The sequence below is a fragment of the Thalassophryne amazonica genome, chromosome 13, assembly GCF_902500255.1.
Source record: "Thalassophryne amazonica chromosome 13, fThaAma1.1, whole genome shotgun sequence".
NCBI classification, from domain to species: domain Eukaryota; kingdom Metazoa; phylum Chordata; class Actinopteri; order Batrachoidiformes; family Batrachoididae; genus Thalassophryne; species Thalassophryne amazonica.
Window position 1 is genome coordinate 69,146,434 of NC_047115.1, and position 21,975 is coordinate 69,168,408.

The 21,975-nt window shown below is 41.7% G+C and overlaps 1 protein-coding gene across 1 annotated transcript in view; it reads right to left on the reverse strand.

Annotated features, from left to right (window-relative positions):
* birc6 (baculoviral IAP repeat containing 6) overlaps window positions 1–21,975 on the reverse strand; it is a 346,340-nt gene that overhangs the window by 265,470 nt on the left and 58,895 nt on the right. Inside the window, exons 18-26 of the mRNA XM_034184474.1 lie at window positions 21,326–21,487; window positions 18,227–18,358; window positions 18,034–18,131; window positions 14,354–14,501; window positions 6,262–6,395; window positions 6,017–6,163; window positions 5,736–5,923; window positions 1,290–1,601; window positions 974–1,073 (exon numbers count right to left, since the gene is read on the reverse strand). Of these exons, the coding sequence (XP_034040365.1) occupies window positions 974–1,073; window positions 1,290–1,601; window positions 5,736–5,923; window positions 6,017–6,163; window positions 6,262–6,395; window positions 14,354–14,501; window positions 18,034–18,131; window positions 18,227–18,358; window positions 21,326–21,487 (1,421 nt within the window). The remainder of the gene's footprint in view (window positions 1–973; window positions 1,074–1,289; window positions 1,602–5,735; window positions 5,924–6,016; window positions 6,164–6,261; window positions 6,396–14,353; window positions 14,502–18,033; window positions 18,132–18,226; window positions 18,359–21,325; window positions 21,488–21,975) is intronic.

Consider the following 21,975-nt stretch of genomic DNA (forward strand, 5'->3'; position numbering starts at 1 on the left):
TCATCACTCCAAATGACTCTGTGCTGTTTGGCGTATTGTGAGTGGGATACTTTGTGGCATTTGCGTAGTAATGGCTTTCTTCTGGCAACTCGACCATGCAGCCCATTTTTTTTTTCAAGTGCCTCCTTATTGTGCATCTTGAAACAGCCACGCCACTTTTATTCAGAGAGTCCTGTATTTCAGCTGAACTTATCTGTGGGTTTTTCTTTGCATCCCAAACAATTTTCCTGGCAGTTGTTGATGAAATTTTTGTTGGTTGACCTGTCGGTCTACGTGGTTTGGTTCCAACAGAATCCCTTATTTTCCACTTCTTGATTCGAGTTTGAACAGTGCTGATTGGCATTCTCAGTCCCTTCGATATCTTTTTATATCCGTTTCCTGTATTATACAATTCAATTACCTTTTCTTTGACAATTCTTTTGCTTTTCCTATGACTCGGAAATCAGAAACGTCAGTGCAGCACTGGATGAAAGATGCAAGTGTCTGTCAAGAGCCCAGAAACTCAGTGACCTTTTATACACATACACTGATGACAAGAAAACAGACCACAGGTGAGCATGGTTACCTTTTGTAGCCATTCAAACACGTTTGTGTTAACATTTGTGCATGTTATCAGGCTAACATCACCAGGGTATGTAAACATTTGATCAGGGTCATTTGGTTAGTTTCTGTTGGCATTATGATTTAGAAAGTGTAAACACAGTTGTTTGAGAATAAATGGCTTCACACAACCACTAACCATGAGTGAAGCAAAAGCTTTTGTGTTATTCATATTCTCTGAAAAGAAAAAAAAATTATGCCAAGGTATGTAAACATTTGAGCACAACTGTATACACATACATGTTAAAAACCGTAAAAATGGAAAAACCCAATTTCAGTGTTTTGCCTGCCCCCAGCATTGATACAATCTTGCATTTGATGAGATTTAAAGATGACTTAGGTGATAAATGTACAAATCTGCTACCGGACATACCAGAGTGCATTCTCTCTATGATGATGGACTGGTGTGGAGGAGGCTGCAGGAAGTGAGATGCCTGGGAAATTGCCAAAGCTAGACCACTGCCCATGGTGTTCTAAAACCATAAATAAATCAGTGACTCAAAACATTCAGGTTAAAGAATATATTTACTATTTCAGCAATGAAAACACTATTTGCTTGAACTTGATGCACAAATAATTTACTCTTATTATTTAATAACTTTTTAATAATTTCTACCAGACTGTACACATTAAATACTTCATTTTTATTTTTATTTTTTACAAAGAGCTGCATTAAATAAAATACTAACCTGCTTAGCTTTCTGAGTGTTTTTATGTGCAGCCAGATTGACCGGCCCTGGATCCATCATGGAGCCAGGAAAGAGATGAGCCAGCTCAGCGCTGAAGGCCGCCGACACTGCTTCATTGGGAGGCGTGAGAGGAGGGGTCATGAAGAGGGGTGTGGTTTTAGGTGTTGGGGGGATAACATCCGAAGGGTGAATAAAAAAGCCGGGGGCTGAGGAAGGGTTGGAAGGCACAGAGTTGTGGATGGGACCAACACTGGAGGCTGCAGCTGCTGCTGCAGAGGTGGTCTGATGGAGTTTGGCCTCCAGTTTGGCCTTCTGTTCAAAGCACAGGCATAAAGTTACTCCTGGCTACAAAATAAAGCCGACTAGTACATAAACAGCATAGTAGTGAGCAGTTACAGGACACACACACAGAAATGATTATATCTATATCTATATCTATATATATATATATATATGAGGTCTGTTAGAAAAGTATCTGACCTTTTTATTTTTTTCAAAAATCTGATGGACTTGAATCACGTGTGCTTGCATGAGCCAACCTTGAAACTTCGTGCGCATGCGTGAATTTTTTCACGCCTGTTGATTGCATCATTTGCTTTTTAACAGCATTTGTGTGAGGATGGGTGTAGTCTCTCGTTTTTTTCTTTGCAAGGAAATGGCGGAACGACTGGAGCAGCGCGACTGCATCAAATTTTGCCAGAAACTGGGCGAGAGCCAGGTGGAAACCATTCGGATTATTCAGACGGCTTTCGGTGACGATCCTCTGGGCATCACACAGATTAAGGAGCGGTACAACCAGTTTAAAGACGGCCGCACAACGGTGGAGAGCGAGCCGCGCTCCGGTCGGCCATCAACATGCTGAAATGACCGGATCATTTCCAAAGTGAATGCTGTGGTGATGCGGAACCGTCGTGTGACTATCCGAGAAATTGCAGAAGAGGTGGACATCAGCACTTTTTCGGCACATTCCCCTGTGACAGAAGATTTTGCCATGAAAAGAGTTGCAGCAAAATTCATGCTGATGGCTTTGGCACGAAGCTGACGGAGCAAAAGCGCCTCCGTGTTGAAGCCTCATAGGACATGTTGTGACATGCTCACCTCTTCCACCATTTGGAAGATTCAGACACCTTTCGGTGGTTTTTCAGTCGTGTGACTATCCAAGAAATTGTGGAAGAGCTGGGCATGTTACAGCATGTCCTGTGGCGCTTTTGCTCCATCAGCAGCTTTGTGCCAAAGCCATCGGCATGAATTTCGCTGCAACTCTTTTCATGGCAAAATCGTCTGTCACAGTGGAATGTGCAGAAAAAGTGCTCATGTCCACCTCTCCCACAATTTCTCAGATAGTCACACGACGGTCCCGCATCACCACAGAGTTCACTTTGGAAATGATCCGGTCATTTCAGCATGTTGATGGCCGACCGGAGCGTGGCTCACTCTCCACCATTGTGCGGCCGTCTTTAAACCAGTTGTACCGCTCCTTAAGCTGTGTGATGCCCAGAGGATCATCACCGAATGCCGTCTGAATAATCTGAATGGTTTCCACCTGGCTGTTGCCCAGTTTCTGGCAAAATTTGATGCAGTCGCGCTGCTCCAGTCGTTCCGCCATTTCCTTGCAAAGAAAAAACGATGAGCGACTACACCCATCCTCACATAAAGGCTGCTTACAAGCAAATGACGCAATCGACAGGCATGAAAAAATTCACGCATGCACACGAAGGTTCAAGGTTGGCTCATGCAAGCACATGTGATTCAAATCCATCAGCTTGTTGAAAAAAATAAAAAGGTCGGATACTTTTCTAACAGACCTCGTAGATTTTGTGTATATTCAGCCCTTGGTTGGCTCCTTCAGCCCTTAGTACTTCTCTATTTTCTCATGCTGCTCCTTTCTGATGTTGCCGTCAGCTGGGATTGTCGATCACAACTGTGGTTTTCTTTCCCTTATCAACCATCACTATGTCTGGTTGGTTGGCCAGCAGCTGCTTGTCTGTCTAGAATTTGAAGTTCCACAGGAGCTTAATCCTGTCATTCTCAACCTCCTTTGGTGGCATCTCCAATCAGGAATTGGGGACTTCTAATCTATATGCAGCACAGATGTTTCTGTTCAGGATTCACAACACTTGGATGTGCCTCTCAGTGTACGCTGTCCCAGCTTGCATCCTGCTACTATGTGCTGGACTGTCTCTGGGGCATATTTGTACAGCCTGGAACTTGGGTCTTGTTGGCTATGGCAGACTCCTGCCTCTATGGATCTGGTGCTTAGGGCTTATTCTTGTGCTGCCATGATCAGAACCTCCGTGTTGTCCCTCTCTAGACATTCCTCCGTCGACTGCACCTTCCATGGAGGAGCATGGCCTTCAATGATATCTCCTGTTCCTCATCACCGCCTGTCTTCAGCTGCCTGAGGCATTCTTGCAGCAGCTAATGTTGGGGGAGCATCATTCTGATATATTCATGGATGCTCCTTGTCTCATTCTGGATTGCAGCTCTGACACTCACTATTCCTCACCCTTCCTCATAGAGTTCAAAGTACTGGACTTTGTACACACATATATACAGTAGTGTTCAGAATAAAAGTAGTGCTATGTGACTAAAAAGATTAATCCAGGTTTTGAGTATTCTTCTTATTGTTACATGGGAAACAAGGTACCAGTAGATTCAGTAGATTCTCACAAATCCAACAAGACCAAGCATTCATGATATTCACAGTCTTAAGGCTTTGAAATTGGGTTATTAGTAAAAAGAAGTAGAAAAAGGGGGTGTTCACAGTAATAGTAGCATCTGCTGTTGACGCTACTAACTCAAAACTATTATGTTCAAACTGCTTTTTTAGCAATCCTGTGAATCACTAAACTAGTATTTAGTTGTATAACCATAGTTTTTCATGATTTCTTCACATCTGCGAGGCATTAATTTTGTTGGTTTGGAACCAAGATTTTGCTCGTTTACTAGTGTGCTTGGGGTCATTGTCTTGTTGAAACACCCATTTCAAGGGCATGTCCTCTTCAGCATAAGGCAACGTGACCTCTTAAAGTATTTTAACATATCCAAACTGATCCATGATACCTGGTATGCGATATATAGGCCCAACACCATAGTAGGAGAAACATGCCCATATCATGATGCTTGCACCATCATGCTTCACTGTCTTCACTGTGAACTGTGTCTTGAATTCAGAGTTTGGGGGTCGTCTCACAAACTGTCTGTAGCCCTAGGACCCAAAAAGAACAATTTTACTCTCATCAGTCCACAAAATATTCCTCCATTTCTCTTTAGGCCAGTTGATGTGTTCTTTGGCAAATTGTAACCTCTTCTGCACGTCTTATTTAACAGAGGGACTTTGCGGGGATTCTTGCAAATAAATTAGCTTCACACAGGCGTCTTCTGTCACAGCACTTACAGGTAACTCCAGACTGTCTTTGATCATCCTGGAGCTGATCAATGGGTGAGCCTTTGCCATTCTGGTTATTATTGTATCCATTTTGATGGTCATTTTCCATTTTCTTCCATGCGTCTTTTTTTTTTTTTTTGTCCATTTTAAAGCATTGGAGATCACTGTAGATGAACAGCCTATAATTTTTTGCACCTGCGTATAGGTTTTCCCCTCTCCAATCAACTTTTTAATCAAACTACGCTGTTCTTCTGAACAATGTCTTGAACGTCCCATTTTCCTCAGGCTTTCAAAGAGAAAAGCATGTTCAACAGGTGCTGGCTTCATCCTTAAATAGGGGAAACCTGATTCACACCTGTTCACTTTGTTCCACAAAATTGACAAACTCACTGACTGAATGCCACACTACTATTATTGTGAACACCCCCTTTTCTATTTTCTTTTACTAATAGCCCAATTTCATAGCCTTAGGAGTGTGCATATCATGAATGCTTGGTCTTGTTGGATTTGTGAGACTCTACTGAATCTACTGGTACCTTGTTTCCCATGTAACAATAAGAAACGTACTCAAAAACCTGGATTATCTTTTTAGTCATATAGCACTACTATTATTCTGAACACTACTATATATATATATATATATATATATATATATACACATATATATATCCAATGGATGTTGACCTTGTTTGACCTTTACTTTGGAGACCAAACATTCAATACAGTCAAAACTATTCCATTTATTGATACTCATAACAAAAACAATAAGGTTTATCAGTTTGAACATTAAATATCTTGTCTTTGTGGTGTATTCAACTGAATATAGGTTGAGGAGGATTTGCAAATCATTGTATTCTGTTTTTATTTACATTTTACACAACATCCCAACTTCATTGGAATTGGGGTTGTATTATCTGTACATATGGATCATTTCACAGCCCACACACTTTATTCCAAAGAAACCTGAAGCTTTTAATATGAATAAAATAAATAAACAAATAAGACAAACCAATAACAGAAAGAGTCAAATCTAGGTCAGTGTATGATAAGTGTTTCACCTGTTGCTGTAGCTTCAGTAGCTGCTGTTGTTTCTCCTGCAGGACCTGGAGTTGTTGTTCTGCTGACACCATGGCGTGTGACAATGATTGTAGCGCCACCTGAGCTGCAGAACTCAATGCTGTAGAAGCTTCACCTACTGGTCCTGTGGAAAGGCCACCCACTGCTTGGCCCACACCAAATGTGCTAACTGATGGTATTAAAAAGCAGAAAGTCAGACAATGGTCATTTTTACATGGATTTGAAATAAATCAGAGCATAACCATATAAAATTTATGTTTACCGGTGAATATGCTGGCATCGTCACGTTCCACACGTGTTCCATCACTCGTGGAAATACAAGTAAAGTGCAAAGGTTCCACCTCCAAGAGCCCTGTTAATGCAGTGAAGCTGCCCTCTGCTGCTGCACAACTACTCACTTTTCCATTCCCTGCAGAACATCAAAGACGATATAATATTTTATTTGCACACACGCAAAACTGTGGCAACTTTCAAATAAAACAGCCATGGCTCATGAATTGCTCATACCTGAGAGAATATCAGAGAGGTCAATCTCGTCTGACTGGACTCCAATGCTACTGTTGAAGGCATTCTTACAGGAAGAGCCACTGACCTCCAGATCAAACAGCACCGGGTCAAAAGGAGAACTGTACAGGCCATACCTATGAAATCAGGGAGATAGTAAATTAGCAAGAATAACCACAGGAGATACAGTGCATCCGTAAAGTATTCACAGTGCTTCAATTTTCCCCCATTTCATGTTACAGCCTTATTTCAAAATATTATTATTAAAAATTATTTTTTCCCTCAAAATTCTACTCACAACACCCCATAATAACATCATGAAAAAAGTTGTTTGTTTTTTTTTGCAAATTGATTAAAAACAAAACAAAAAAACCCTAAGAAATCACATGTACATAACTATGTACACCCGTTGCTCAATACTTTGTTGCATCTTTGACAGCAATTACAGCCTCAAGTCTTCTTGAATATGATGCCACAAGCTTGGCGCACCTTTGGCTGTGTGCTTAGGGTCATTGTCCTGCTGAAAGATGACCCTTCACCCCATCCAAGATGTCTCAGTACACAGCTGCACTCATCGTTCTCTTAATCCTGACAAGCCTCCCAGTTCCTGCCAGTGAAAAACATCCCCACAGCATGATACTGACACTATCATGCTTCACTGCAGGGACAGTGCCTGGTTTCCTCCAAACATGACACCTGGTATTCACCCCAAAGAGTTCAATCTATGTCTCAACAGACCAGAGAATTTAGTTTCTCATGGAAGAAAGTCCTTCAGGTGTCTTTTGGCAAACTCCAGGTGAGCTGCCATATGCCTTTTGCTAAGGACTGGCTTCTGGCCACTCTGCCATACAGGCCTGATTGGTAGATTCCTACAAAGAGGAATGTTGGAGCTCTGACAGAGTGACCATATGGATCTTGATCACCTCCCTGACTATGGCCCTTCTCCCCTGACCGCTCAGTTTAGACAGGCACCCAGCTCTTGTAAGAGTTGTGGTGGATCCAAACTTCTTCCATGTATGGAAGATGGAGACCACTGTGCTCATTGGGACCTTCAAAGCAGCCAAAATGTTTCTGTTGTGCCTCGATACTGTCTCAGAGGTCTACAGACAATTCCTATGCCTTCATGCTTGGTTTGTGCTATGACATGCACAGTCAACTGTGGGACCTTGTATGTAGACAGGTGTGTGCTTTTCCAAATCATGTGCAATCAACTAAATTTACTGCGGGTGGACTCCAATTAATGATGATTCCTGAATGAAGGAAAAAAGCCACAGTGTCACAAATCATCAAGAAAAGGTGGACGAATGAGCATTCACTTTTGCAATCACTGAATAGCCTGAGAATAAAGAGTGTAAAAAGAACTAAATGTTCACGAACACGTGACCGACAGCAGCAAACTGTTAAAAGTAATATCTTTGTTTTGTTTTTGCGAGGTGCTTCTGTTTGTCTTTGTTGCTGCTGAGGAAGCGTCAGTGAGCCGTGCGTTCACGCATACGTGTGTGCGTATAGGCTGAAGGCACACGAGAGCTGCAGCCTGCATCGCTCTGTCTGGAACAGGGTTGGGTATCATTAAATTATTCGATCCACCGACATCAATAACCTTTTTGCTTAGCGATTTTTGCAACGCCCACTCTGAAGGACCCTTATCGGTCCTTCAGGGTGGCCGTTGTTTTTGGGGGTGTTTGTCAGGAAAATGATCATTTCTCTACACTAATTACAGACCCTGCAGCAGGTCTGTAATCAACTTTTCTGCAGCTTTGCTTTGCTTTGAACCTTGAACCAATCGAAGCAGTGCTTCAAACTACTGTTTTGTTGATTCATTGTTTTATTTCGCTTTATCTTAATTTTCCCCTGCTAAAACCCTAAAGAGCATATGTCTGTGAGTAATATTTACCTTTTTTATGTTAAACCAACCTGTTATGGACTTCTTAAACAGTTGACAGATGTATTTTATAACTTAAAAACAGGACAGATGCTAACACGTTAGCATGTCTATGGCATTTTCAATGTTAAAGTTAGCATTAAGCTGTGGCAGCTGTCAGCACATTTGTGTGCATTTGTTTTCTGTATAATTAATGGCTCAGCATTTGTTGCTGTAAAAGAGTCAACTGTATTACAAATTGTAATTTTTTTTAATTTATTTTGTTTATATATTAATAATAATAGCAACAACAATAATAATAGTAATAATACCAGAAAATATAAAACCAACTAACAATGAACATAAATAAATAACTGTTTCCTGTGAACACCTAGTGACTCTTACACCTCCACTTCATCTCTGTTTTATTTAGGTTTAATGACAATTTGTTTCGGCGAAACCATATTTTCAATTTGTTCATTTCTTCAGTGATTTCCTTCAGAACTATCTGCCAAGCTAGAAAACTGCTGCATCCTAGTAGGAGCAGAATACTACTGGAATAAATCTGAATAAGGTGCGGTGGCGTTGGGGGGTAATTTTGGGTTACAGCTTTTTTTTGTTTTTCACCACTTTCATCCCTGAATATGTCAATTGTGAGTCACTTTTGTGCAGATTAAAGTCACTAACTGGGACTCCTATCTTGTCGCGAGAAAGAAACAAGAATCATCCTCCGTTTTCATCCCAAAATGAGACAGCATGCGTTCAAACTTTTAAACAGTTTAAAAATCCTGGCAAAGCACCAGCTGCAGGAACAGAGCTGAGTAATAGTTAAACAATGCCAACGAAAGGCAATGAAAGCACAGATTTCTTGTTTCATTTGGGATTTGTTGCCCTTTGTTAGTGCCGTGTGACCAGGCCATAAGCTGTAGAAACATCTCAAGGGTAATCAATGGAAACAGGATACACCTGAGCTCAATTTTGAGCTTCATGGCAAAGGCTGTGAATACTGATGTACATGTGATTTCTTAGTTTTTGTTTTGTTTAATCTGCAAAAATCTAAAAAAAAATAAAATGTCATTATGGGGTATTGTGCGTAGAATTTTGTGGGAAAAAAATTATTTTATCAATTTTGAAATAAGGCTGTAACATAAAATGTGGAAAAAGTGAAGCACTGTGAATACTTTCCGGATGCACGGTCGGGGTGTCATGGATTACAAAACTATGGTTTGGATCAAATCATGGTTTTAATTTCTGAAAGAGATCATTTTTCATTTGTTTATTAAAAAAAGAAGAACTTAAAGAGCAATGAAAACAAGTGAAAACATGTCCAATGTTTACATAATATTTCAATTTAAAATCCAATTTAATGGACAGTTGTTACATTGTTTGGCTCATAAGCAGAGAGTACTCCGCAAGTCTCCCACGTAGAACGTCATGGGTTGTAGCTCCTTTTAATGTGGACATGCAGCCTCCATGTAAATACACGGACATGACTAAATCCATGAACACTGCAACAAATGTTTGTAACTTGCCCAAAGAAATGTGGACAAAGTCCCTTCAACGTGTCCCAGATGTGATCATCTGAATAACAAGGTAATATTTAATGCAGAACATTTCTGCTGTCAGCTGTAATCCTGTACACAATGTGTGCACATTTCATCATTGTATATTACAACAATAAAAAGGCTTGTGTGAAACTGTATTTAATGTCTTAATGGAAACGTACTTCACACAAATGACAGCGTTGTTTAGGAGGAATGCTGGAAAAAACAGCAGACTTTCAGTGTTCTCAGATTGTGGAATGCTATAAAAACACAACCCAATATTTTTGGGTATTTAGAAACAGTAAAAGGCATACACAAGTGAACAGGCAGGAGAACTTGACCAGACTTTGTCCCTGCGCCCGCAGGTCTCGGGGTCACTCGGCTTGTCCTCGTCTGACCCCACCAGCTCTCAGACAACTTCTGAATTTATTGTCAACCAAAGTGTCCATATCAGAGGGCCGTCTGTCTTGGATCTGGTGTGTATTAAATTTCAGATCGAGCCTCATATTCATGTCCAACCCAACAGACATTTTAATGTCAATCAAAAACAAATCTTCACAAACATGAATGAAGCCATAGATCCTGTATTTTCTTTTTTATTAACAAAAAAGGATGTTTGCATCATGTGAAGCAGACTCGCGCACACACAGTAAATAAAGTCTTTAATGTCTCCATCATCACGGACACACTGGTGTCCAAAAAAAGACCACCTTGTTTTGGAAATACTTTAATTCCTTATTGTAGAAAGAGTTTGTGAATAAATGCAGTGTTTTTGAAGAAGTCCCTCGGTGTAATACGGTGCTCCGGGTGCATTTTCCGTCCTGCTGCCGCTTTGTCACACAACCGACAAAAAAGGGAGTGCAGGATCATTATTTTAAAAGCTGAAAAAGTTTTTTTATCATTACAGTGCTCCAGTTATTCACAATCAGTGGTCACAGCGATCTTTCATTCAGCCGTCTGCTCACAATGAAAATAAATCAAGAGTTATGTATGAAACTATGGTTCTATGAATTCCGGATGACCGCCAGAGGGCACTGCTTTCCACCTGGATTATTCCAGGAGGAATGAAATAGAACTCATTAACGATCCACTGAGAAATAGATTTTTAAGCGCCGGACACTGTGCTGACGTCAGGTCCTCCTTTGCTGGTGTTGCCGACTGAACGGTCCACCCTAAAAATTGGTCCAGCCTGCCTTCACTCTCAGTCTGACTCTCTACACCCAAAGTGATCAAAGCAAATAATGTGATTATTAACCATCAGATGACAGATGAAAACCTCTTAAATCATTCTAAAGTCAGTGTTAAGCAGAAACGAGGCCATCATAAGCAGAAACAAGGCGACTGCGACTGGCGCTCTGAAATGAAGTAGGCGTCGCAGGAGCACGTCAGACTCAAATGTGCTGCTATGGTGCTCTGATCGTTACCCCGTCTTTTATGATGAAATAATGCTGAATTTATGTGGAAATGATTGTTGTACAAAAGCTTCAGATATCTGCTGCTGAGATAGATGATGACTAGAGTGCAGTTTTAAGCAGAAACGAAGCGATAATTGCTGAATCACTGCTGTTGCTCAGAAATGACGCTGCTGATGTTCCAAAATCACATGTGCGCATTTACGGCAGGGGGAACCAATTTTTAGGGGGGACCATTCGATCGGCAACACCAGCACAGAGAGCCGCTCCTTGGACATGTTTTGCATGAATATGCATTTAATGCTTTGCCCCCCACGCCAGCAACAGAGCTGGTAGTTCACACTTAGGCCCGCGACATTTACACACTGCTGCACATGCACACTGAAAATGTAATAACCATGGTTCCAGAACCATTTTAGTGCCGCGTAAATTACGTGATCGCGGCTCATGGACAAGGGTGCAGGGGTCCCAGCGGTGGTCATGGGACAGAGCCCCCTGAAGCTATAGGGTTTTATACCTCTAAAATTTCATTGGCAAACCCTATTTTAACCAATTTTGAGTGGTTTTAGATGAACTGAAAGCAAGAATAAAAAATTATTTATGATGGAATATTTGTAATACCAAAGTTCTTTTTGAAATGTTTCTGTCAAAATCTAAGTTAAAGCTCAGGTAGGTAACTCTATTCAGAAACACTGTTTGTTATATTGGGTGAAATGGTCCATCTATCCTAACAGTAGTCAATACATTACGTATTCAGAAAAAGGAACGAAAAAAAAATCAGATGTCTGTTGCAGCTGTAAGATTGATAAAACTCCGACCAATATAAGCCCTGCGGTCCACTCTCAAAAAAACCAAGCAGATGCTTTCATGTCTAGTTCTTCGTGCTCGCGTCACCAGGCTCAACGCCCCCCTCTGCCCCTCCCTCCTTCGCGCGTGCACACTCATCTGGTTTCACTGAAGAAGTTCACTTCAGTAAAACTACCATTTCCACCGGAGTGTACGATGTCGGATTAATAATTTTCTCTGCAAATTTGCCGTTGAAAACGGCTGTAATCACTTCCTGAATCACACAGGACTGCTCCAGCTTCAGCCGTTCGCCTGCGCCTAACAAGCTGCAGAAAGCATTTTGAGCTGTCTAAAAAGGTAATTGTCATGTTTATATTGTCATGGCTTGGTAAAACAGTTGTGTATTCCTTCCTTCTTGTGTGCAGCTGTTAAAGTGTGTTTATAACAGATTTAACTTCTTGTTACAATGTTCAGACGAGCTGCGCTCTGATGCGAGCCGCTAACGTTACCACTCGCTCTATTCAATTCTTCTTTACTCCATTTGACAAGCTGCAATGTTCAAAAAAAAAAATCTTTCAAGCATAAATGTCGTGCTATGTGGTGCGATCTAATCGCCAACACAATGTGCAGCAGCAACCACCAAAGAAAAAAAAATAAAAGTACTTCATTCTTTCACCAAAACATCAAATCCAGGCTTGCATCTTAAATGTACCTTCTGGCAAATTGTAGCTGAACTTTCAGGTCTTCTTTTTAAGAAAATCCTCCTCTATACCACTTCATCATGAAGCTGTATAACTGGGGATACAAAATATCCTCATATAAAATCAAGAATAATGATAATAATATTAAAGCAAACAGAGCTCTGGTATCAGATGAGTATGGGTAGATATCCAAATTCAGGTCTCGGGATCAGTGCATCCCTAATACAAATATGGACTTTCGTCATAAATTGGAGAAATACAAAGTGTTATACCAACAAGGAGGGGGATGACCCTGAACCAGGTACAAAGCTTCCTGCTCTGCAGACATGAGGAAAACATCCATTTTTCCCCACCACCACTCAATAGTAAAACTAATACAACACTTAAGTGATGTTAAGTTTTTGAACTGATTATCTGAATTGATTTCTTGATCATTTACCTATGTAAATGTCTCAGGAAGGGGGCCAGGGTCCTTATATTTTACACACACACACACACACACACACACACACACACACACACACACACACACACACACACACACACACACACACACACACACACACACACACACACACACACACACACACACACACACGTGTATGTGTCCCATTACAAAATCTGTTTTTCACACGATTATGTAAACTTTGCAATTTAGGGGTGCCGGAAAAAAATCGATTCACATCCGAATCGCGATTCTTATTTATTAAGATTCTGAATCAATCCAAAATGTCCAACAATCAATTTTTAAAAAGCATTTTTTTTTAAACATTTTCTTACTTACTCGCTGCATGTACTGTCTGTCAGGCAATGGCCTCTGTACTACAGCGTCCCCGTGAGGGGAGGGTCCGGTGTGCTTCAAACATTCTTGAGCTGCAGCTTAGCATGGTGGGCGAAGAGCTAATTCAGCCAGCACCGTCTTTGCTGAAGGCAAATGTTTGGGCGCATTTTGGATTTTATTATTTGCTGCGTAAGAAGGAGCTTGACATGACTTATGCAGTGTGCAAAATCTGCAAAATGAAAGTCAAGTACTTCAGAAACACTTCAAATCCGCAACCCCACATGCTACGTCAGGGGTGGGCAACTTGTTCCAGAAAGGACCAAGAGGGTGCAGGTTTTCTTTGCAGCCACTGGCTCCACCAGGTGATTTCACTGATTAATATCACTTTGAGCAGATGGAATCAGTTAATCAGTGAAATCACCTGGTGGAGCCAGTGGCTGCAAAGAAAACCTGCACCCTCTTGGCCCTTTCTGGAACAAGTTCCCTACCCCTGTGCTACGCCATCACCCAGAGCTAAAAGAATCAGAGCACCGGTCTCGACTACTGACCAGCGTACACTCCATCACTTCACTAAACTGCCAGCCAACTCTGAACAAGCAAAGCAGATAAGTAAATTTACATCTTGAGAATCACTTGATTAACCTTCTAAAGCTGGATTTTCTTAAACATAAACATTTTTAAGTAATATAACTATTTCTCAGAGCTCTTTGAATCGAATCGTCACCCCAAGAATCGGAATCGAATTGAATCGTGAGTTGTTGTACGATTCACATCCCTATTGCAATTAATCCGCGGATCATACAAAATGATGGGATGATCCGCAACAACAACAAAAAAGTGGTAATGATTTCGAAACATGAGTTCTCAAATGATGGATGAAATCAAGAAAACACCTTTAGCAATACTTTTCATCACACTCCGACAAGAATAACTTGTGAAAAAAAACGATAGCAAAATCTTTTTATGCGTCTCATTGACAGAACCACTGGCTGTTGAAGTCAAACAAGTACCTGGTCTGCAGCAGTGCCTCCAGTGGAGTGAGGCGGTCCTGCAGCTGTCGAGAAATGGCAGTGAGCAGAGACGCACAAGCAGTGCTGCATCCTGCCAGGTCCTCGTCCTTCACATAGTTCAGTAAAACAAAGTACCAGAACACTGATCCTAAAACATACAAGATTGTGAACAAAGGTGATACAATAAGGGTAGCCAATATACAGTATGATGGTGTTGACAACAGTGGGTGACAAACACTTTGCTTTATAAACACTTTTGGATGTATTTTAAGAATTTTGGTTTGTTGATGAAGAAGGTTATCTGACGGCGACTGAAAAATGGCTACTTTTGAAAGGTGGGGATCTAACAGCTGTCTGCCTGGGTAGCCGCCACGTTGGACCTAAGGTAGGTTCATCGTCCAAGACTTGGCTTGACCTGACTTAAGTCTACTGGCATATTGCCTGAGCAGTGTAGGTGCAACACAAAGTTTGTTAAAGTTGAGGGAATAGCACTGTGAGCAGCAATATAATTTAGTTGCTTCAGTTGTACTAGCATAATGCATCAATATCATTATACAATTAAAAATAAGGCTACTGAAAGCACTGAAGGCACTGAATTTTCCATGTCAGTGACAGGGCATGCATGGGCATAATGGAAGCCGTCTATGAGTGGGTCAGCAAAATTTCCAACAGTAACTCCAATAACAAGACTACAACTCTAATAACATCCCTTGCTGGTAAATGCTGCTTTGGAACAAGTGCTTGCTACATTCTGATAACATTTCAAGGTATGTGATAATCTATTTCAGAATGCAGACTCCAACTCATGAAACTGACAGTTCTAGGTTTGTTCAAAGGGCATAACTCTGCCAAAATGTGTATAATTTTGTACAATATTACAATATGCATATTACCAATTCATAACAAGGAATTGTTTCAATTTAACTTTTATTTAACCAGGTTAGTCCCACTGAGATCGAGATCTCTGTACAAGAGAGACCTGGACAATTTTAGAAATTTCCAATTCCTCTAACCTGCATGTCTTCAGATGTGGGAGGAAGCTGGAGCACCCGGAGGGAACCCACGCAAACATGGGGAGAACATGCACTGTTGCCTCACACCTTCTTGCTGTGAGGCAACAGCGCTAACCATTAATCCGCTGTGCTCCCCAAGGCATTGTACAATGACATTCTACCATGTTTCACAAGATTCCTCCCAAAAATGTAAGAGAAGTTGATTTCAGAATGCAGGCATCCACTCGTGAAACAGAAGGAGTACGGATTTGTTCATCAAGGGTCATCACTCTAGTAAAATGGGCCCAACTCGAACTATATGATAATGTGCATATTACCAACCTATAACAAGGACTTGTACCAAGTTTCACAAAATTCCTCCTAGAAATGTGAGAGGAGTTGATTTCAGAATGCTTATACCCTGTTTGGGAAGGAGGGGGGGATGGACCGTGGGACAGACAGATGGTCAGTGGGGGATAAAAGCCTGCATATTAAGTTTGGAAAATTATGGATTCAGACAGATCCAAGTGACGAATACTGAACCAGCTGCTGTAGGCCAAGTTGGCTGTTTGTTTGTTTTTTGCGTTTTTTTTTTTTTTACCAAACTTTACAAGATCAAACTTGGAGACATGAAGTAGAATAAAAGCTGCGTAGTTCAGAAAAGTAAAAATAAAGCATGTGCACCACCCCATACCCATATCAACACACATCAATCTGAGAAAAGGTTTTTCTGTCCATGTTAGCCTAACACAAGGCCATGTGGTGTGTTCTCATTGTTCTCATTGACCAACTGTGGTCTTAGGGGCCATCAGGACCCTTTGATGAGCAACATGACTGGCCAGTCTTTATTTTATTTTATGGCCATTACGCGTGTTAAAAGAAGCAGACATGACCCAAAACAGGAGGTTCACTGGTTCTCACTTGTATTTATCAGAATCCAAATTTTGAGAGCTGAATCATGCTCTAGTTTTGCAAAGTGCCTTATCTGGAAATTCTGGAGACCCGTTGACTCAGAATCTGACTGACTGTTTATATGGACAGAGTTGTAACAGGTGTCAAAGTACAGGAATTAAGAAAGTATTTGCTTATGGTTAGTCAGGATGGGCGAGGATAAGAGCTCTATCATTTGTTTGTGCAGATGGCACCATGCTTGTGGATGATTCATAGACGTTTGGTGGGATATTGTGGGCATGACAAAAGTTGCGTGCAAAAAATGATGTGCAGCAAAAGGAATATGCATATACAGTGTGCTGAAAGAGACTTAGAACAATGAAATGCTTGAATACATGCACTTTAAAGCATTTAAAATCGTCTAACACCAAATAGACACATGGAAGTGAAAGGAAATCAAAGTCAGGTCAGATATGACAGCATGTTCCAGTGCAACATGTTGCCGCACGCACCACATAACTGATTTGATTCCTGACAAGCACATGAGCACAAATTAATAAGGATGACAGCAAATCAAAGCATGGTCCCGATTGGTATGATGATATCAGATGCTGACAAAATATAATAAGTGCGAGGAATGAAGGTGCTGGTTGAGTGAGACAGCAGTAGTTCATGAGAAGTCATGCAGACTGAACAGAGAAAATCATGACGCCACAACTACATATGATGAAGTAGAGAGTGTATGGCTGTCACTGAGACAGGTGGAATAATGTCTCACTAATCATGATGTGAATGTGGAGCTAGTACAGGTGTTTGGCACAAGAGTGTCATCATCATCACCAGTAAGAATTTCGCATAACGTGGATTGCATAATACCATCACATAGTACCAGTAATACCATCACTCATTCAAGTTGTTCTGGATATTGGTGGCTAAAGCATCATTTAAATACGTCACTGAAAATCTTTGCAGCTGTGCACTGCGCCTTGATTTCATTCGTTTGTTTTTGTGTTCCCTGATACAACGTGGCTCACACCTGCCACATAACCACAAAAGTGTTCCTTTGGTGAGAACAGAACTGGTAATGTTAGTTTTGTTGTAGCGCCTAAAGCTATTCTCCAGATGCATTTCATGTACTTAACATATCAAAATATGTTTTCTACAGTGAAAGCCCCCACAGTGAAAAATATCATGATATTAATTTTTCATCACATTGCCCACCCCAAGTAGCAAATGTGGCTCCATCACTTTGCAAATGGGCATTCTACTTTTTGGCTGCTGGTTCCAAAGGAGTGTGTAGTTTACTAATTAGGAGCCAAGTGATAGCAGCAAGCCAGTGCAGCCAGAAGTATGAGAACTGCTAGTTAGTCATGCTGTACCCCTCTCTAAGAGCCCACTACTGTGTTTGAGTATTGTAGTCCAATTTAAATTTACTGTACTTGTTTAAAATGTTTGAAACCTTTACTTTTTTTATTATTCTTTATATTATTCAACTTCCACATACATCCCCGCAGCTTTAAGCAGGGCCATAACAGTAACAAGATGTGTTTTAAAATGGCTGAGAGTTGACCCACAATGATACAAAGTGGATAAACAAAATGCATACTGGAGCTAAAAGCTTTGTGGTCATTTTATACATCAAATTTCTCTCTGCATGTGATGTTTGGTGAGGTTTCAATTATCATTTACATTGGTTTAGATTTTGTCTCGCCATGAAGACTGCTTCATAAACCTCTATATGCTAATACCTTACTTTACTACTCAACCTTTGCTTTTACAAACGGCTCTCGTACTTACCTCCTGTTGCTGCTGCAGGCAAGTAAGGCATATTGTCCAGCAGAGCTTTCAAGAGACACACACCAAAACCTTGTTGACTGGGTTCCCCTTTGCCATTGCTACAACAAAATTAAAAAAAAAAAAAAACCCAGTCTCATAAAAACCCAAGCTTCAGGCATGAAGAAAACAGACTTGTGCTTTTAATCGAATTTACCTTATACAAAGTGCAAGAAAACGTGCACATTTGTGGGCTATGCTTCGGCCGGCCTCGAAGAAACACATCCGCACAATGTCTGTTATCCTGGATCGTGTTTTCATCAGCAAGCCCTCCTTTCCTTCTTTTATACTAAACAGAAGCCACAGAAAATAAAGTCATCCTCTGTATAACTATATAGTGCAAGTAACATATCAAAAAGAAAATGTGCAACTGTAAAAAAATGCAATGATGGTGTATGAGGGTCCCCTTGGATATTAATAACTCATCACTCATCTTCAACCGCTTATCAGGTTCGGGTCACGGAGGCAACAGCTCCAGCAGGGGACCCCAGACTTCCCTTTCCCAGGTCACATTAAGCTCTGACTGGGGGGGGGGTCCTGGGGCATTTCCAGGTCAGTGTAGAAATAGTCTTGGGTCTTCCTTCCTCCCATATGGACATGCCTGAATACCTCCCTAGGAAGGCCCCCAGGGGGCATCCTTACCAGATGCCCAAACCACTTCAGCTGGCTGCTTTCAGTGTGAAGGAGCAGTGGCTCTACTCCTAGCTACTCACGGATGACCGAGCTTCTCACCTTATCTCTAAGGGAGACCCCAGCCACCCTCCTGAGGAAGCCCATTTTGGCTGCTTGTATCTGTGATCTAGTTCTTTCGGTCATGACCCAACCCTCATGACCGTAGGTGAGAGTAGGAACAAAGACTGACCAGTAGATCGAAAGCTTCAACTTTTAGCTCAAGTTCTTTTATGTCACAACAGTAGGGCAGAGTGAACGCAATACCGTCCTTGCTGTGCTGATTCTTCGGCCAATCTCATGCTCCACTGTCCCCTCACTCATGAACAAGACCCTGAGGTACTTGAACTCCTTCACTTGGGGCAAGACCGCATTCCCTACCCTTAGTAGGCAGTCCATCAGTTTCCTGCCGAGAACCATGGCTTCAGATTTAGAGGTGCTGATCCTCATCCCAGCAAATTCACACTTGGCTGCAAACCGACCCACTGAGTGCTGGAGGTCACAAGCCGATGAAGCCAACAGGACCACATCACCTGCAAAAAGCTGTGATGAGACCCTGAGCCCAACAAACTGAAGACCCTCCTCCCCCCAACTACATCTCAATATCCTGTCCATAAATATCACAAACAGGATTGGTGACAAGTCATAGCCATGGCGGAGGCCAACCGCCACCAGAAACAACTCCAACTTACTGTGGAAGACCCAAACGCAGCTTTTGCTTTGAGAATACAGAGACTGGATAGCCCTGAGAAGGGACCTCCTCACTCCATACTCCCGCGGTGAGAGTGAAGAAATGGTCGGTTGTTTCATGGCCAGAGTGGAACCCACATTGTTCCTCTTCAATCAGAGGTTCGTCTATCGGATGAACCCTCTTTTCCAACACCTTGGAGTAGACTTTACCAGGAAGGCTGAGCCGTGTGATGCCCCTGTAATTGTCACAAACTCTCTGGTCCCCTTTTGTTTTTTTTAAAATATGGGGACCACCACCCCAGTTTGCCACTCCTTAGGCACTGTCCCAGACCTTAACGCAATGTTGAAGAAACATCTAATCCAAGACAGTCCCTCCACACCCACAACCTTCAGTATTTCTGGACGGATCTCATTAACCCCCAGGGCTTTGCCTGTGCAGAATTGTTCAACTTCCTCAGTGACTTCCACCAGGGAAAATGATGATTATCCCCCATCAGCTTCCAGCTCTGTCCCTACTACAGAGGCTGCTCCAATCTGATGCAGGAGTGTCTGCAATCTGATGGAAGTGTTCCTTCCAGCACCCAATTAACTCCTCAGTTGAGGTCAACAGAGTCCCATCCTTACTGTAGACTGCTTGGATGGTTACCCGTTTTCCTCTCCGGAGGTGCCTCATGGTTCACCAGAAACACCTTGGTGCAGACCAAACTTGTTTCTCCATGGTTACTCCGAACTCCTCCCACACCCACTGCTTTTCCTCCCTCATAGCAGAGGCTGCCGCCCTTCGGTCCTGTCGATTATTTGCAACTGCCTCCAGACTCCTCCGAAATAACATATCCTGGGAAGGATTCCTTCAGTCGGATGGATTCCCTGACCACCAGTGTCCACCACAGTGTTTGTTGGTTGCCACTTCCTGACGCATCTAAGACCTTTAGGCCACAGCTTCAGCAATGGAAACTTTGAACACTGCCCATTCTAGTTCAATATCCCAACCTCCGCCGGAGGTGTGAGTTGAAGATTTGTCAAACAGTGGGCTCCTCCAGACGTTCCTAGTTCACCCACACTATCCGTTTGTGCTTACCAGGTGTGTCCAAAGTCTAACGATATCTTAATATTAAATCTCCATATTTATTACTGTAAACGATTCCACCTGCAGTCCTGTCCCCCCATACTTATTGGTATATTTGATTAATAACCAATGTGTCAATTTTGTAAGCATTGAAACAGCGCCAATTTCACTGATTAGCCCTTACATTGCCTTCAAATAGCTGGCTGTGAGTGTGGCAACCATGCACCATGACTGCACTTACCATCAAAAATTAAAAAATTTCAACTTTTGCCACTTACCACAGAAAAAGGAGAAACCAGATCTTTAACAATAGAGAAAGACGGACAGTGAGATGCACTATTTAAGTGCAGTGAATAACCTGGTTTTAAACAGGTAAACGTGTAATGTGGAATTGTGTCAGGAAGAACAGCCAATGAAAAACAGTCAATTCAACACGCAGATCCACCTCAGATCTGCTGTGGTCACCCCAAGTGAAAACCAGAGAGCAGTCAAAGGGACTTATTTAAGTTGAAGAATTTCTGTGATGTTACATAAAGGAAATCATCTAGAACCTCAGAAAAAGTTAACTTTTTAATATGCCATCAGAGCCATATAACATTGTGCAAAATGTTAAAACTGTTGCATCTTTGAATTAAGAAAATTATTGTTGTTGTTAGCTTTAAAAACAGACGGTGCCTCACGTTATCACCTAGTCTGTCACTGCAGACAACAGGGACTCTGCTTTTACAACCCTTATGTCTATTTTACTGCCACTGACATCAACACAGCATTATTTTTCACATATCTCTGAGCCCGGGTCCAACACCACATTATGTCCCACTTTAATCTCACCTGCAGGGTCCATTAGAGAAAACCCCAGCGAGCCAGCACAAAATATCAAGGATCAGGCTTTGGGCGTGCTCACTGCTTGGGCTGCCCTCTGTCTGCCGACACAACGCATCCAGCAGCTTCTCATGGAAATCTGGAAACTGTAGTATAGCACAGCGCTGAACCCTAAAAGACAATTTCAATACAAAGATGCCAAAAATATTTAGTGTACAAAAATTTGACACATTTTAACTCAACTGAGCACAAAATAAATTCTTAATCAGGAACAAAACTATTAGATTAGTAAAGTTTCACTGTTGTAGTTTAAAATTAAAAATCTGGGCCCATATCCATGAAGAAACTCAAAGCACTCTCAATGAGCTCCTAACTTAGCCTAAAATTTCCTGGCAAGGAATCTTAGCCTAAGAGTGAGCTAGCAGGTGTGTGAGAGCAACTCTGTGCAAGGAGGGGACATAAACTCCTATCTTTGTGATGAGGCGGGGTTGACCCCATTGTTAGGTATGACTCAGTCCTCTTCGAGCTGTGATTGGCTGTCAAAGAAAGAGGAGGACAAATAAAAAACAAATGCACTCTGCCATCCTAATCATGAATGAACAGTGAAATAAACAGATAATATAACCTGAACTGTATTAAGGCACGTGTTAGTGAGGATA